We start from the raw sequence: 17313 nt of genomic DNA, 5'->3' as shown, positions 1-17313 counted from the left end.
CACAAGCTCAAGTTTATTGCTTTCAAGACAAGGAGTTTTTTTTAATAATTTTTTTTTTTGGTTTTTAGTTTTTTCGAACGTTTTTTATTGTCTTTGTATAGAAAACAGTATTTGTTACTTTTTATTATCTTTCCATTTAATTGTCTGTATTTTATTCTCTTCTCAGATAGAGATTTCCATTCAATGGAACTGTTTTTCTCTGATATTCACTCGTTTTCTGAGAGAGAGAGAGAGAGAGAGAGAGAGAGAGAGAGAGAGAGAGAGAGAGAGAGAGAGAGAGTATCATCCATAACATGCATAATTTTCTTATTTTCATCTCTGCAATGCAGTTTTTTGACAAGAGGATAAGGATGAAAACTAATTCTTATAAATTACAGTTTAATTACCTTAAAAACTAATAGTGATTTTTTACTTCGTACATAATATCGACAAAAATAAAGCATTTACACGCGTTTGTACTTCTGCAGACATGAGACAATTTTGGTAATAGTGTTCAACCTGGTGTTTGTTTACAAATCTATCGCTTTCCAAATAAATACATTAGAAAATACTGCTTAAATAAAGAGTTTGGGGAGGAATTTCAGTGACAATCAAATTCGGATGCAATGGCGTATCAATGCCTGCACTGATACTGAAATACCCTACGAACCTAAATCCTACACCAGTGGTTCCCAACCTTTTTTCTGTCATTCCCCCCCTGCGCCCAGTTCAACCATCCAGATTTCCCCCTTCATGCCCCGCCCGGGCCTCATGCCCACTCGCCTGCCTCAGAAATGGGCATGACACTCCAATTCTCCCCTTGAATATCATGTCTTTGAGAAATGATATGATCATATCACAATTGAATGGCTAACAACAAATTGCCGCACGTACTATGAGGACATTTTCCGCTTGTTTTGGTTAGTAGGTAGTGTAATTATTTCCCCCCTGGAAGCTTCAAATTTCCCCCCAGGGGGAAATTTCCCCCAGGTTGGGAACCACTGTCCTACACAAAGAGCACCGGGTACATCACAGCTTCATTTTACGGGATCGCAAATCGTCCCTTTCATTAACATACTTCTTTTTTCTACACTTAAAACAACTATATCACTTTATCCGAGCTTGGATATATATAAGCATTCGTATCAGTCTGCCCCTTTTCCAGTGGTCTCATAATACCCTATGGAAAATACAATCGTGCTCAGCTGAGACCACTGGCTGGACTCGATACTTTGCATGCATCAGTCTCGGAGGATACATATACTCAAATTTTTTAATGAGGCGCATTTGCATCGACTCGCAGCTGTGCCCTTTTTAGCTCGGAAAAATTTCCTGCTATCTGATTGGTTAGAATTATCTTGTCAACCAATCAGCCATCAGGAAACTTTTCCGAGCGAAAAGGGCACCCCCTGCGAGTCGGTGCAAATCTGCCTCACTAAAAAGAATTGACTATAGTTATCATAAATCGCAAGATACAGAGGTACCCTCTGTATCTTGGTACATCGAACGTGCCTAAGAACAAAAGAGGCCTATTCCACACGGGAGAGTTAGTACCTATTATTTTTGGAAGTAAGTAAACTGAGGCTGTACTGACTAATGGCGTGAATACGCCGTGCGCTACTCGCTGCTAACAACTCTCCTTATCTAACTGTCATGAGAGAACGAAGGAGAGCGAGAGAGAGAAAGTACATTGATAAAAAAAGACTTGAAGCAATACATCACTATTCAACTAATTTCTCTTTGGCCTCTTCTGGGAGTTTATCGTAAGCATGTGGACTCACGTTGCCATTATTATCGTTAGGGGATAAAGTGGATGCCAGTGACGTCACTGGAGAGTTCAAGGGAGCCTCTTCGTCCTCCTGAGGGTATCCGTGGTCGGCGCTTCCCTGGGCTACGTATTCACACTGGTCACTCGCGTCTGTCAAGAGAGAAATTGGGTTTATTTTGGGAATTGTGATTAGAATAAACTAAGGAACATTATAGTAAGGAAGAAACAATTCTTACATTGAAGTTAGGTGAAGAATGTTTATTCAAAAACGTGAATAGAAATAATATAGTTTATCTTAGGTAACTGCGTGATATTTATCGTAATACCAATTGAGATATTTCTGTTCTCTTCGTACGTTAGGTGTTACGACCACATCACTTACAAAAGGGATATCTTTGATATTATAAGGCTGTTTTCATGGTGCCATAAGTAGGGACAAAATAACCTCAGGAAAGGGAACACAACTAGTACAGGTAATATTGATTAAAATAAACTTTGGAAAATTATGGTATGAAAGAAGCAATTCTGACATAACATGAGCTTCTCTTGTAGTTTATTTTTTATTTCCTTTCCTCACTGGGCTATTTTGCCCTGTTGGAACCCTTGGGCTTATAGAATCCGGCTTTTCCAACTAGGGTTGTAGATTAGCTAGTAATGATAATACTAACTGCACTGTATTTGAAGCCATAATCAGTTATAGACACCAGGAATATTCGAGGACTGAAAATATTTAATGCAGTAAACAGCAAATGGAATATAAAATTTAATATTTTGTTAAATTAGATATCGAATTCAAGGTTGGGACGTATAAGGATCAAAGTGAGCGTCATACAGACGTAAAGATATTTATTTGTTTTGCAGCATTTCATATAAATATTCTCTTATTTAAAATATTTTCTATATTTCCTGTTAATATTCTTTTCTTTAAAAGATTTTCTACATAATTTTTTAATGTTCTTTTCTTTACATTTTCTATTAGTAAAAACAAACTAACACTGCCATTGAAAAAAAAAATAAAAGTTGGAAATTATTCTCAAGGTTAGGAAAAAAAAAAGCGAAAAAAAGAGGCTGTGAAATACGAGCGTGACTATTAATAAAACTTGGTGGTAAACAAATTATCTAAATTTCTCGGGACAACTTCCTCATTTATTCAGAACGTTTATTTACATAAGCACCTTAAACGATGCGTGGAAATAAATGAAATTAGAAAAAGTTGCAATCTAATTCTGAAAGAAGAGAATAATTCTTTATGGTAAAAAAAAAAAAAAAATTATCTTCGTATTTGGGAACTACCGATGTCCAGTGTCTATAACGAATTATATACCTAAAATTAAATCTGTTTTGAAAACCCATATAATTTATTTAATATTTATTTAATTCTTATTTCTCTTGAAAATACCCTTAAGTAACTTAAGTTTAACTGTAGGTAAACATTATTTCCTTTTGATCAAAAGATACGTAGTATTTTGTAATAACGCACTGATATATTTCCAAGGCGCTATATTTTCATTTCTATAATTATGTATCTAGTTGAAGCTATAAGTAAATAGTATGATCTTTTGGTATAAAGATACATATATGAATTTTTTAACCAGGTAAACATTATTTCCTTTTAATAAAAGTATACGTAGTATTTTGATATAACATATTGATATATTTCCAAGGAGCTATATTTTCAATTCTATAATTATGAAGTTATAAGTAAACAGTATTGAATTTTAGTAAAAAGATACATTAGGTAATTTACTTTTAGCATTTTGACGTAACATGAATTTCAATTCGATGATTATGTATCTCGTTAAAGCTATATGTAAACAATTTATCCTTTTGATAAAAAGATACGAATACGAATTAATAATAATAATATATATATATATATATATATATATATATATATATATATATATATATATATATATATATATATGTATATATATATATATATATATATATATATATGTATATATATATATATATATATATATATATATATATATATATATATATATATATATAATATATATACATATATATATATATATATATATATACACACATATACAGTATATATATATATATATATATATATATATATAACACACACATATACAGTATATATATATATATATATATATATACATACATAAAGCACACACATCTCATTAAAGCCATGCAAAACAAGAAACAGAAATAAGAAACGTAAATTGCAATGGAAGAAAAATGACACGGGAGAACTTCAACATATCCCCGAGAAGATTCTCGGAGACGAATTTAAGAACAATTATCCAATATACTCACTGTCGGAGCGATGGACTTTTATCCTGTCTCTGGCGAGGTTGGCAATGATGAACACCAGCGTGAAGGACAGGTCGAAGAGGCCGAGGCACAAGTAGGCTTTTGAGCCTCCGAATTTCTCTAGGAGTAGGCCCCCGACCAGGCCTCCCAAAGACACCCCTGAAAGGTAGCAAGGAATGATAGTGAGATTGTTCGTTTTTATTTTTTTTTTCACATCTACATTAATATATTTCTTTAATAACTTTTATTTATTATTATTATTATTATTATTATTATTATTATTATTATTATTATTATTATTTTAACAGCAGTAACGTGAATCAAGAAACTTCTCTTCACATATAAATTCATGAATTTCTTTAATAATTTTCGTTATTACTTTTTTTTCTTCACAACAGAAACTTAAATCATTGAACATTTTCCCTTAGCTGATAAACGAGTTGACAAACATTGATAAAGGATCTTTTATTACTAAATGCACCTCCTTTTTAGCTTTCTATTTTATGTTTCCCATTTCATTTTACTGCCCAACTTCTTGTGACTTCGTAGTACAACTGCTAAAATTCCACAGCTGTAGCTTGGTATTGAATGGTCTCCCCAGCCCTAGGTCAGGATCTTATGCCTCACATTACGTAGATCCATTTGACAGTCAATTGAATTAATTCATTCACGACCATTTATTGTCATCAGTCAGGTCGTTTACCAGTTATCTTAATTATTTTTTTTTATTAATTATTAAGTGCATACATGACCTTTTTCTTCTCGTGTGAGTCCATCAGGAATTAATTCCCACGCTTATTATAGTTACCCACAAGTCACCTCTTACCGATTTCTTTCTTTCTTGGAATATACAATACGGTATGTAATTTGTTAATACCCAGACATATGTAAACATAATCTACGGATATTGAACATACATTTTCAGTTTTAAGTATAACTGAGGGCTTATTTCGGTCTTTTCTCTTCATTCGTTTTAGATTTTTAGTTATTTTGTTTGTTTCGTTTAGTATACAGTATAATGTGAGTACTTTCCAGGTTTACTAGACTTTGTTACATAGGAACACGAACATTTAATGTCTATATTTGAAAAAAATATTGTTGAATAATTTCCGTACTTCTATTGGAAACCATTTCTTCAACCTTCTATCTCTGTTGACATTTGTTTTTTCCCATCTGACATTTCGACCATTTCTTCAACTTTCGATGTCTCTATTGACATTTCCATTTTACAAACTGACATTTCCATTTGCTAGTCTGACATTTCCTCATATCGAATATCAGTGAAACATTACTATCACATCACAAGCATTGATTAAATTACACAAAACCATATCAACCACGATCTTATGAAATTACATTCAAACTACCATTTAAGGTTGTGGTGACCGATGCGGTAACGTCCCTGGCTGGTGAATGCCAGACTGAGGTTCGAGTCCCGCTCAAACTCGTTAGTTCCCTGTGATGGCTGCAACCTCACCATTCTGTGAGCTAAGGTTAGGGGTTTTGGGGAATCCTATAGGTCTATCTGCTAGGTCATCAGCAGCCATTGCCTGGCCCTCTTTGGTCCTAGCTTGGGTGGAGAAGGGCTTGGGCGCTGATCATATGTATATATGGTCAGTCTCTAGGGCATTGTCCTGCTTAATAGGGCAATGTCACTGTCCCTTGTCTCTGTCATTCATGAGCGGCCTTTAAACCTTTAAACTACAAGACTTTACCCCCCTACTCACCTCCAACGAAGGTAGACTTGACGATGCCCTGAATGGTAGCCTGGGCGCCCTTTGGAGCCAGGGCGTTGGCGTACGTGATCATGTTGGGATACAGGAGACCGAAGGAGGGTCCGTGGAGGAACTCGATGGGGAGGAAGTACCACGGGTTGGTGACGCAAGAGTAAAGGAAGCATCTCATTGTTAGGATCACCAAGACGCCGGAGAAGGTGCGCACGTTTCCTAGCTTCTTGATGATGAATGCTGAAAATAAATGAATAGAGTTATAAATTGAATTCATTGTATATTTATATTAAAACAACAACAGATGAAGCCATTTCTAGTCCACTGCTAGACAAATGACTCAGAGGTATCCCTTGTCATGTCTGGTGTTTGGCCATTTTCATCACTACGCTGGTCACTACGGATTGGTGATGGTGAGGGACTTAGTTTGATCGCTCACAACAAACCAATCTAGTACTAGTGGCCCTGACTAGTACAGCTTTGCTAATCATGCACAAACCCTTTCACCATATTAAGGTATCCCCACTCAGAAAGGGATATACATACATGTGTATGTATATATATATATATATATATATATATATATATATGTATATATATATATATGTATATATTATATATATATATATATATATATATATCGTAGTTTATGATCATTAATTATCATAATTTCAAACATGAACATTCCAAAGCAGATTTTAGCATCGGTTACACCTAAGTTTATATTTTAACATCTGAAGTATGAAAGAAAGAACTTACAGGATAGGAACAGGAATGGCACCTCTCCAAAGAAGCACTCGATTCCTAGCAAAAGTCCTTGGATGAGCTTGATGAAGTTGAAAGTAGGATCCCAAGCAATTGCTATATCCTCCACGACTATGAAGAAGAAAGTCCACTGAGTACCCATCGTGATTCCTCCAACCATGACGGTCAGCTGTGCAAAAGATTGAAGATGATGTTAGGAAACATTTACCAGTAAATGTGGAAGTTATAAATTAATTTTGGAAGATATAATGTATATTAACATCTGCAGTATTATGGAAATTATAAACTGATTAATGTCTGCTGAAATCAGCAGTATTAGGAAAATTATAAACTGGTTTTGGATGATATGATATCTGTTAACATCAGCAGTATTATGAAAGTAATGAACTAGATTTTGGAAGATATAATGTCTGTTAACATCAGCAGTATTATGAAAGTTATAAACTGATTTTGGAAGATATAATGTCTTAACATTGGCAGTATTATGAAAATTATAAACTGATTGTCTGCTGAAATCAGCAGTATTATGAAAATTATAAACTGATTTGGACGATATGATATCTGTTAACATCAGCAGTATTATGAAAGTAATGAACTGATTTTGGAAGCTATAATGTCTGTTAACATCAGCAGTATTATGAAAGTTATAAACTGATTTTGGAAGATATAATGTCTTAACATTGGCAATATTATGAAAATTATTAACTGATTTTTGAAGATATGATGTGTATTAACACCGGCAGCATTATGAAAATTAAAAACTAATCAATGTCTATTAACATTGGCAGTTTTGTGAAGATTATAAACTGATTAATGTCTATTAAAATCGGCAGTATTATGAAAATTATAAACTGATTTTGGAGGACACAATGTCTATTAAAATCGGCAGTATTGGGAGAGAACGTCGTAATACTTACTAAGAAGACGATCATCTTGAAAGAGCAGAGAGCATTTCCCACAATGCTCGCCTTGAGCTTTTCCTTCTTCGGCACATCAAACTTGATGGTGAAGGAGACGAAGAGATTGGCCATCAGGAAAGTGATCGAAATGGCCACCACTGGAGTGTAATCCACTTCGGCCTTATTGTGAGAAAAGTAAGTCACCAGGGCCCCGCTCGTCATGCCAATCATACCCCAGGCCAAGCTGCCCCATAGACGCTGATGCCCGTACTTGTGGCGGTTCTTGCCCAGGAGGAAGAAGCAGACGGTATCGGCCATGGTGGTGGTGACACCATTGCCAGCGTAGAGAATCATCATGTTCATGAAGATGACCCAAAATTGCACAGAACCCAGAAGGTAATTGATCGTCACCTTCGACGTCTCTACGGTAGAGGTCTCGCACTGATATTCACAAGTCGTTTTGTAACTTTCCCTGCAACTCACGTTATAGAGTTTCGCGAAAGTCGACGTCACGTTCATTTCCGTAATGACCGTACAGTTCCTAGAACTGCAGACGTTATATTCCGACTGATCCAGCGACAAGGAGAACTCTGGGGGGAAATGTAAAGTCTCCTCGCTGTCCTCATCTGGATTGCCGTACATTTTACACCGCAAATTGTATTTCATTTGCCTTGGGTCCGTCATGAACGTTGCATTACTGTTATCATTTACGTCGCAGTCGTGAATTGGGTATTTAGACACATCGTACCAGTCAGGGTTTGAATTGGGACAAACGACGAACTTAGCACTATCCTGGGGACATTGAAGTGACAGAGTTGTTAGAAACGGGTCCTTTCGGGGCTCAGGTACATTTGGCATGAAAAATACCGCAGTGAAAGTAATGGTTAAAGTGAACATGCCCGCCATGAAGAATGCTCGATGTAGTTTGAAATAGTCTGCCACTGTGCCCACCAGCATGTTAGTGGCAGCGCTTGTGAGAGGGATGACCGTCCATATCAGGCCTACGCCTCCTTCTGAGATTCCCTTTTGCCGGATCAGTGCTGGTAAGAAGGGGAAGAAGGACATTCCTGGAACGAGAAAAATATTGGTTGTTAGCGAAATTAAATTAAATCAATAATATTCGAAAATGAATGTATGTATATATATATATATATATATATATCATCATCATCATCTCCTCCTATACCTATTGACGCAAAGGGCCTTGGTTAGATTTTGCCAGTCGTCTCTATCTTGAGCTGTTAATTCAATATATATATATATATATATATATGTCGCTGTCATTTGTTTCAGTTGCTGAAATGAAAGAATATATTAGGAAAAGAGGCAGTGATTTGTAGAATGAGATTCGTTTATTGTTACAGATCAAAATTAAGAAAAGAATTAAGAAAAGATTTAACCCAGCTTGACTGAAATATCTGAAAAAAAATTACGAATTAAGCTTACATAAACTTTAGATAATTTTAGTAACTTTGAGATGATTACAAAACATTTTATGAATTTACAGCACTTATTTATGAAGGCTATCCAATTTTATGTGTTTTCTTAGTACAGTTGTAACATACAAGACCCCAGAGCTTACGGTGTCCCTTATTCACACTAGCATTCTTTAAAATTCCTTTTATATTAGTTTTAAAGATATATATATATATATATATATATATATATATATATATATATATATATGTCGCTGTCATTTGTTTCAGTTGCTGAAATGAAAGAATATATTAGGAAAAGAGGCAGTGATTTGTAGAATGAGATTCGTTTATTGTTACAGATCAAAATTAAGAAAAGAATTAAGAAAAGATTTAACCCAGCTTGACTGAAATATCTGAAAAAAAATTACGAATTAAGCTTACATAAACTTTAGATAATTTTAGTAACTTTGAGATGATTACAAAACATTTTATGAATTTACAGCACTTATTTATGAAGGCTATCCAATTTTATGTGTTTTCTTAGTACAGTTGTAACATACAAGACCCCAGAGCTTACGGTGTCCCTTATTCACACTAGCATTCTTTAAAATTCCTTTTATATTAGTTTTAAAGGTTTAAATGTCGTTCATGAATGGCAGAGGCAAGGGATAGTGACATTGCCGTTGTTAGCAGTACAATGCCCTAGCGACTGACCTAACCATATATCATATGATCAGCATCCAACCCCCTTCTCCATCCAAGCTAGGTTTAGGGAGGACCAGGTAATGGCTGGTGATGACTCAGCAGGTAGACCAATAGGCCACTCTTAAACCCCGCGTTGAGGTTGCAGATACTACAAGAAATTATCGAGCCTGAGCCGTACTCGAATCCCAGTCCTGCAAGTCACCAAGTAGGGACGTTTCTAAGGTTTTGTCTTGGCAAGGTCCCTTAGAAGCTTCAAAATATAATTTTGATTACATATTGCAAAATACAAACCAAATAAACTGCTCTTGATCACCGAAGAAAAAGAAACATATACAGCCGAATGCTTATTCACATTAATCGTGGGACCACTTGTCAGATAAAGCACAACAAAGCAATTCGGGAAAGTTTACACTCCGGGTGAAATAGAATCAACTAAATTAGATGTAAAGTTTTTATGGTAAATCTTACTTCACACCTCGCTGTCTAAAACCAACATGAAGCCTCCCTCTGAGATATGGCAATTTAAAGCTCATCTTTTCATCTTTACTCTTTATTTACACAAACGCACATGTCAGCTAACAAATACATACACACACACACACATATATATATATATATATATATATATATATATATATATACATATATTATACATACCCATATATATATATATATATATATATATATATATATATATATAGCAATTTCAGTTGTTTCTAACCCTGTGCAGAACAAAGGCCTCAGATATGTTTTTATTCATGTCTCGGGTTTGGTCAGTTTTCATCACTACACTGGTCAGTGCGGATTGGTGATGGTGGGAGACTTTTGTCTGATGGCTCACAGCAAAATCAACCTATCTTTTCCATCAGGGGGGCGGGGGGTGTATCAGATGTTACCTGTCCTGTTTTCATGAAATTTATACGGGAGAGAGGTTGCTTTTTCTATGTGTGTTCAATGGGATTATGTGCCGAAGGCATGTCTTTTTGTACTGGCTACCTATCCTATTATTCGATAGACTTAACATTCTTCAATTTCAATGGTTGAACTTGTTTTGCCATCGGCATCTTCCTACGAGGTCTCGGTTCGAATCCTCACTGTGGTAGGTGCTCTTATTATTACTAGCTAAGGTACTACCCTAGTTGGAAAAGCAGGACGCTATAAGCCCAAGGGTTTCAATAGGGAAAATAGCCCAGTAAGGAAAGGAAACAAGGAAAAATTAAATATTTTAAGAAGAGCAACAACACGAAAATAAACATTTCCTAATTAAACTATAAAAACTCCAACAAAACAAGAGGAAGAGAAACAAGAAAGAACAGCGTGTCCGAGTGTACCCTCAACCAAGAAAACTCTAAGCCAAGACAGGTACAGAGGCTATAGTGCTACCTTGACTAGAGAACAGTGGTTTGATTTTGGAGTGTTCTTCTCCTAGAAAAGCTGCTTAGTATAGCTACAGAGTCTCCTCTACCCTTACCAAGAGGAAAGTAGCCACTGAACAATTACAGTGCAGTAGTTAACCACTTGAGGGAAGAACTGTTTTGGAATCTCAGCGTGTCAGGTGTATGAGGACAGAGAATATGTAAAGAATAAGGGAAAGTAAACTGTAACCAGAGAGAAGGATCCAATGTAGTACTGTCTAGCCAGTCAAAGAACCCTATAACTCTAGCTGTAGTATCTCAATGGGTGACGGGTAAAGGGAATTCGATGTTAAAGGGTATGTGCGGCTCTATATTAGAGAGAGAGAGAGAGAGAGAGAGAGAGAGAGAGAGAGAGAGAGAGAGAGAGAGAGAGCCCTGGGAACAATCCTCAGGTCTATTTCTTGCAGCTCAGCAAATAAAACGAGATGATAAAATTCATGTCAGTAGCGCCACTAACGAGAAAATTGGTGTCAATGAAAGAGAAGTGCGAGTGAATGAATAGAAAAAACACTAAGAGGTTACATGGTCGAGTGAAATTTATAATTGAGGGAGAGAGAGAGAGAGAGAGAGAGAGAGAGAGAGAGAGAGAGAGAGAGAGAGAGAGAGAGAGAGAGTGTGTGTGTGTCATGTAGGACGATCAAAACGTAAGATATTTATTTTTAACTGGCGTTATTCATTTATTATTGGGTATTTAATGTGGCCGATATTAAATATATATATATATATATATATATATATATATATATATATATATATATATATACATCTTATACAGAATGACGGGGAAATTGTGATATCCTGTAATTGGTGACATGCAAGAAATGTAATCTTTATAATTCTCCTTAAGGCACATCCTCAAGTGTGCTTGACTGAAGCCTCTTTAAAAAACATGTTTTACAAACCTTGTTTGTATAGTGTTATTACGTTTATGACATAATTACTTACTATAAAATTAACTTTGTTTATTTTGTCTCAACAGTGTAACCGTATCTCTCTCTCTCTCTCTCTCTCTCTCTCTCTCTCTCTCTCTCTCTCTCTCTCTCTCTCTCGGTATGATTGTACCTGTGTTAAAAAGATCCCAAATCGAATATTTCCTTTTAAACTATTTGAAACCGCCTCATTTCTAAGTAGATGAAATATTATTCAAACTATTCAGGTTGGAATATATATAAGCTTACACAAGATCGCTATTGATGTCTGCACGAAGCAGATTTGAATTCAGTTGCTTTTTATAAAATACCCTACAAGAGACAAAGGAACTTAGATATGTCCTTTACTTAGGAGTTTCCTTTACAGAACGAATTAACAGTGATTTAATTTCAAACATAAATTGTTCTAGCTTGAAAAATATAGTTTTCGAATATGTATGAACAAATCATAAGATTATTCTGGAGCCAAATTTATCTTAAAAGATGTAGTTTGTGAGTATATCTGAAACAAATCATAAGATTATTCTGGATCCAAATTTGTTTCAAAAGATATAGCTTGCGAATATGTATGAACAAATCATAAAATTATTCTGGAGCTAAATTTTAAGAACGCGAACGCCTAAAATTTTCCGGGGGCCACTTCACTCCTATTCAGACTCCTTGACGGGACAGGCAGACATCGAGGGGACGCTTATTTAACTTATCTATATAAGTGAGAAATGCTCGTATTTAAATGAGGGATTTATTGCATGAAATGAAACTTGGTTTGCATTGTTCTGCATCAATTGCCTTAGATGTCAGGATGCCAGAAAACCCCAAATCAATCAATCAATCAGTTAGCTTGCTTTGCTATTTGAACGATTTGGCATGAAGACTTAGGATTGTCAAAAGCTGCTGCTCTGATTCTCAGACACACACACACATCATCATCTGTAGTCTGTTGAAGTTTTCTCCTTCCGTGCAAGACTAATCCTTGGTAGTATGGTTGTGCATTAAAAGCCTGATTGTGATGTTTTAGTCTTGAATGTTTGATGAAATGTTGGGGTTGGTGTAAGTTCGTAGCTTGGATAAGTCTTGGATGTGGAACTAGCACGGTGGTTAAAGAATGCCTGACGGATAGTTACGTGGATATCTATCCCTATCGGCTGATTAATAATGTCATATTTTGCTTGAGTTCAGATTTACAGTCAGATGATAGATCATTTGTAGATTCGTTGACTATCTATTGAAGAATTTCCGTATAAACACCTTTATTTATACGATTTTATAATACATATATATATATATATATATATATATATATATATATATATATGTGTGTGTGTGTGTGTGTGTGTGTGTGTGTGTGTGTGTGTGTGTGTGGCAACGGTTATACGAGTAGAGCAACTTGGTGGAGTAACGAGAACTTTGGGTGTGGAGGAAATGCTCCCCTAAATCTCGAAGTCACTAGGAGCAGGGTGACGGATTGGGTTTAAGACGATACACAAGATGTCTCTTCGGCTTCTACTCCTGATGCCAGGCGGAGGATCTTATTGAAATAAATATGGACCGGCAAAGATCACTTGCCTTCGATAGGCACTGCGCATCACAAGGAACTGGCTATCCTTTGATGAATTTAGCCAGTGAATTCTCTATGGATTTAGTCAGTCTATGAGATGACTGGCGAAATCTAACCGAAGTCCTTTGCGTCAATAAGCGTAGGAGGAGATGATGATGATGATATATATATATATATATATATATATATATATATATATATATATATATATATATATATATATATATATGTATATATATGTATATATGTATGTATATATATGTATATATATGTATATATATACATATATATATATATATATATATATATATATGTATGTATGTATATATATGTATATATATATGTATATATATATATATATATATATATATATATATATATATATATATATATATATTATGTATGTATGATATATAGTATATATATATGATATATATATATATATATATATATATATATATATATATATATATATATATATATATATATATATATATATATATAGTGTGTGCGAGAGAGAGGCAGGCGTTATAATGACAGAAATAACTATACAGACAAGTACATAATGTTCAAGCATAATAAATATTAAGCAATTTCTTCAAATAGTTAACCCATTAAAAAGTTACAGTACAATGACCATTGTAACTTTCTGAATTTAATGACTGGAACATGGCTAATCCAGGTTTCATCTGCCTTCACAAAAAGGCTCATCAGCAGTGTATCAAATCCCATACACATTACGCGTGGTTCTGCTATGGAGTTAATGTATACATTATAGTCCTTCCATTCCAATACCTCTTTCATTTCATCTATCCAACCAGTTCTTGGTATTTCAGTCTTTATACTTCTCGGTGCTTATGAATAATTACATATTCATTTTCAATAACCTGTAGTTATCTTTCCTTTTCAGTTGAACGACATAAAAATACTGTAATCCATAGTTTCACATGCACTAAAAAATACGTATTTTCTTTCATTCGTACTCAACATTCATTAATACAAATGCATACACATGTATACCTATGTCAAAGGCAAGTATATTCAACAGAGGAAAAGTTTCAATTACCTCCATATTTGAGAAAATAGTGAATCTTCAGTGGAAGAAGTTTCTTGTTAATTTTCGGAGCCATGGCATCGAATCGTACACGATGAGACCATAGACACTTTTATTTCCAATCTGAAAAAATAAAGAAGATTATTAGTCAAGAAATAAGTAATTAATATTGAAAATATAAAAGAAAAATATATTTCAAAACTTCTGTTATTGTTGCAAAACTATTCTTTCTCGATTACATAAACCTACGGATAATGATACTACGGTTTCATTGTGATATTATCATCGCCATAAGATAATGATATTCAATAATAATGACATCTCGGTACATGATTAGGACTCGTATACTTCTTCAGATTTATTAGAATAATGTATTTGTATTTCTACCATGATGTAGCAGCCTTATATTATTCCAATTCGATCTTAAACGAAGAGGAGATATCGTTCAGTATTAATAACATTCAGTAGTGGGAATGATAAAAAAAAAAATAACAATAATAATAATATTTTGGGAGTAGACCCTCTTTTAAGCAGGTTTTATTAAAAGTGATTGCTGCCTCAGTGGCGTTAATCTTGTAATTAACTTTTTCTATTGTTCTTATTATCTTCTTCTCTTCATTTGAACAATCCGTCAGTAACTGGGAAAGGGACATATCAATAGGAAGGTGATGAAGACCATATCATTCACAATTTGTCTTTAATATATCACAACACATTGTAAAAGTACAGATAATATGTACAAAGTATAAAACACTATCACAATGTTAGTGCACACAAAGTAATTGTCACTTTTATACACAATTTATAAATTACGTGGTGTTAAGTTTAACACATCCTTCGACTCAACCGGTTTCGAGCAGTGAGAAGGTTTTCTGCTCATTGTCAAGAGTGAACTGAAATGCAGGTGTTGTTTTGATGGCTTATATACGGAGTCCTGCTACGAGATTCCATCTTCACTGGTTAAGAACCGCCCTAGGGCGGAGACCGTTAATCCTATTGGGTGGTGGCCTCTGCCTCGCCGGGATGTTTGGTGGGATTACTGGCTCTGGTTCTGTCAGGAGATAATCCCTGTTTTGACCTTCAGCTATATCAGTCCTGTCATAGTTGTTATTGCCTGGACTATTGTTGATAGTGGACCTTATACATGTTGGCAATAAGGTCCCTTCTTGCGTGGTGTTAAGGTTAGGTCTTTGTTGTTGAATAAAAATAGCTTCCATTATCCGGAGACGTCTACTGTCAGGGGCATGGCCGATGATTGTTACATTTTTCACTATATGCTCCCTTGTTGTCATGAAATTATGTTTTTGGAGGCAATGCATTTTTATTGCACCCTGTTGCACGTGGCAAGATAATCTCTTAGAAAGACGCATCGTCGTCATCCCGATGTAGGTGCCAGGACATTCCTGGACGGGGCATTTATATCGGTACACTACGTTCGTCTTTTTCAAGTCATCTTGCATGGCGGGGGCAGGGTTGTTTTTCATTATCAAGTCTCGTGTTTTTGCTGATTGGTAATAAATTATGAGGTTGATTTCAGTATCCTCTGCCGTGGCAAAAACGTTGTTTTTTATTATATTTTTCATAATCTTTTCTTCTTCGTTGTAGTTTACGCTCATAATGCCTTTATAGTAAAGATTTATTTTTGCTGGCTTGTTGGTATCATTAGGGCCTTCATTCTGGTACCATTTCTCGATTTCTTTTTTAATTTGCCGATTAATGTCCTTATTCGTGAAGCCATTATTCACCAGAATTTTAGTAACTCTGTCAAGTTCCTCGTGGGTGCCTCTCCACGAAGAACAGTGAGAAATGGCTCTCCGAATAAAAGCCTTAATGGTGGCAGTTTTATACCGACTAGGGCACTCGCTGTCACCATTCAGACATAGGCCGAGATTCGTTGGTTTTACGTACACCGAGGTACTAAAACTATCATTGCTTGTTTCTACAAGGACATCAAGGAAGGGGAGACGTCCTTGGAGGCTGTGCTCTAGGGTGAACCTGAGCGAGCTGCATTCCTCAAAAATTCGGCGAAGTTCTTCTATGCTCTCCTGATTGGCCGTTTTTATGAAAGTATCGTCAATGTAGCGTACATAGAGGTCTGGTTTACTGATTTTTCGAAAAACTCTCTCCTCGACTACTCCCATATAAAAATTAGCAAAGAGGACGCCTAAAGGGGACCCCATAGCGACTCCATCTTTCTGAATAAATATATGGCCCTTATGGGTAGTGAAAGGGGCTTTCTTGGTGCATATTTTTGAGGAATGCAGCTCGCTCAGGTTCACCCTAGAGCACAGCCTCCAAGGACGTCTCCCCTTCCTTGATGTCCTTGTAGAAACAAGCAATGATAGTTTTAGTACCTCGGTGTACGTAAAACCAACGAATCTCGGCCTATGTCTGAATGGTGACAGCGAGTGCCCTAGTCGGTATAAAACTGCCACCATTAAGGCTTTTATTCGGAGAGCCATTTCTCACTGTTCTTCGTGGAGAGGCACCCACGAGGAACTTGACAGAGTTACTAAAATTCTGGTGAATAATGGCTTCACGAATAAGGACATTAATCGGCAAATTAAAAAAGAAATCGAGAAATGGTACCAGAATGAAGGCCCTAATGATACCAACAAGCCAGCAAAAATAAATCTTTACTATAAAGGCATTATGAGCGTAAACTACAACGAAGAAGAAAAGATTATGAAAAATATAATAAAAAACAACGTTTTTGCCACGGCAGAGGATACTGAAATCAACCTCATAATTTATTACCAATCAGCAAAAACACGAGACTTGATAATGAAAAACAACCCTGC

The 17313-nt window shown here is 35.4% G+C and overlaps 1 protein-coding gene across 1 annotated transcript; it reads right to left on the bottom strand.

The window, feature by feature from the left end:
* Positions 1-367: 367 nt before the first annotated feature.
* LOC137631559 (major facilitator superfamily domain-containing protein 6-like) lies at positions 368-14637 on the bottom strand. The gene is made up of 6 exons (XM_068363370.1): positions 14525-14637; positions 7452-8500; positions 6529-6703; positions 5770-6009; positions 4046-4201; positions 368-1897 (listed from the first exon to the last, which is right to left on the bottom strand). The coding sequence occupies exons 1-6, from the start codon at positions 14586-14588 to the stop codon at positions 1701-1703; spliced, it is 1881 nt and encodes a 626-aa protein (XP_068219471.1). The 5' UTR covers positions 14589-14637; the 3' UTR covers positions 368-1700.
* Positions 14638-17313: the final 2676 nt, after the last annotated feature.

The sequence above is a fragment of the Palaemon carinicauda genome, chromosome 40 (genome assembly GCF_036898095.1).
Source record: "Palaemon carinicauda isolate YSFRI2023 chromosome 40, ASM3689809v2, whole genome shotgun sequence".
NCBI lineage: Eukaryota > Metazoa > Arthropoda > Malacostraca > Decapoda > Palaemonidae > Palaemon > Palaemon carinicauda.
Note: the sequence above shows the minus strand (reverse complement) of the source record. Positions and strands in the feature narration are given on the sequence as shown.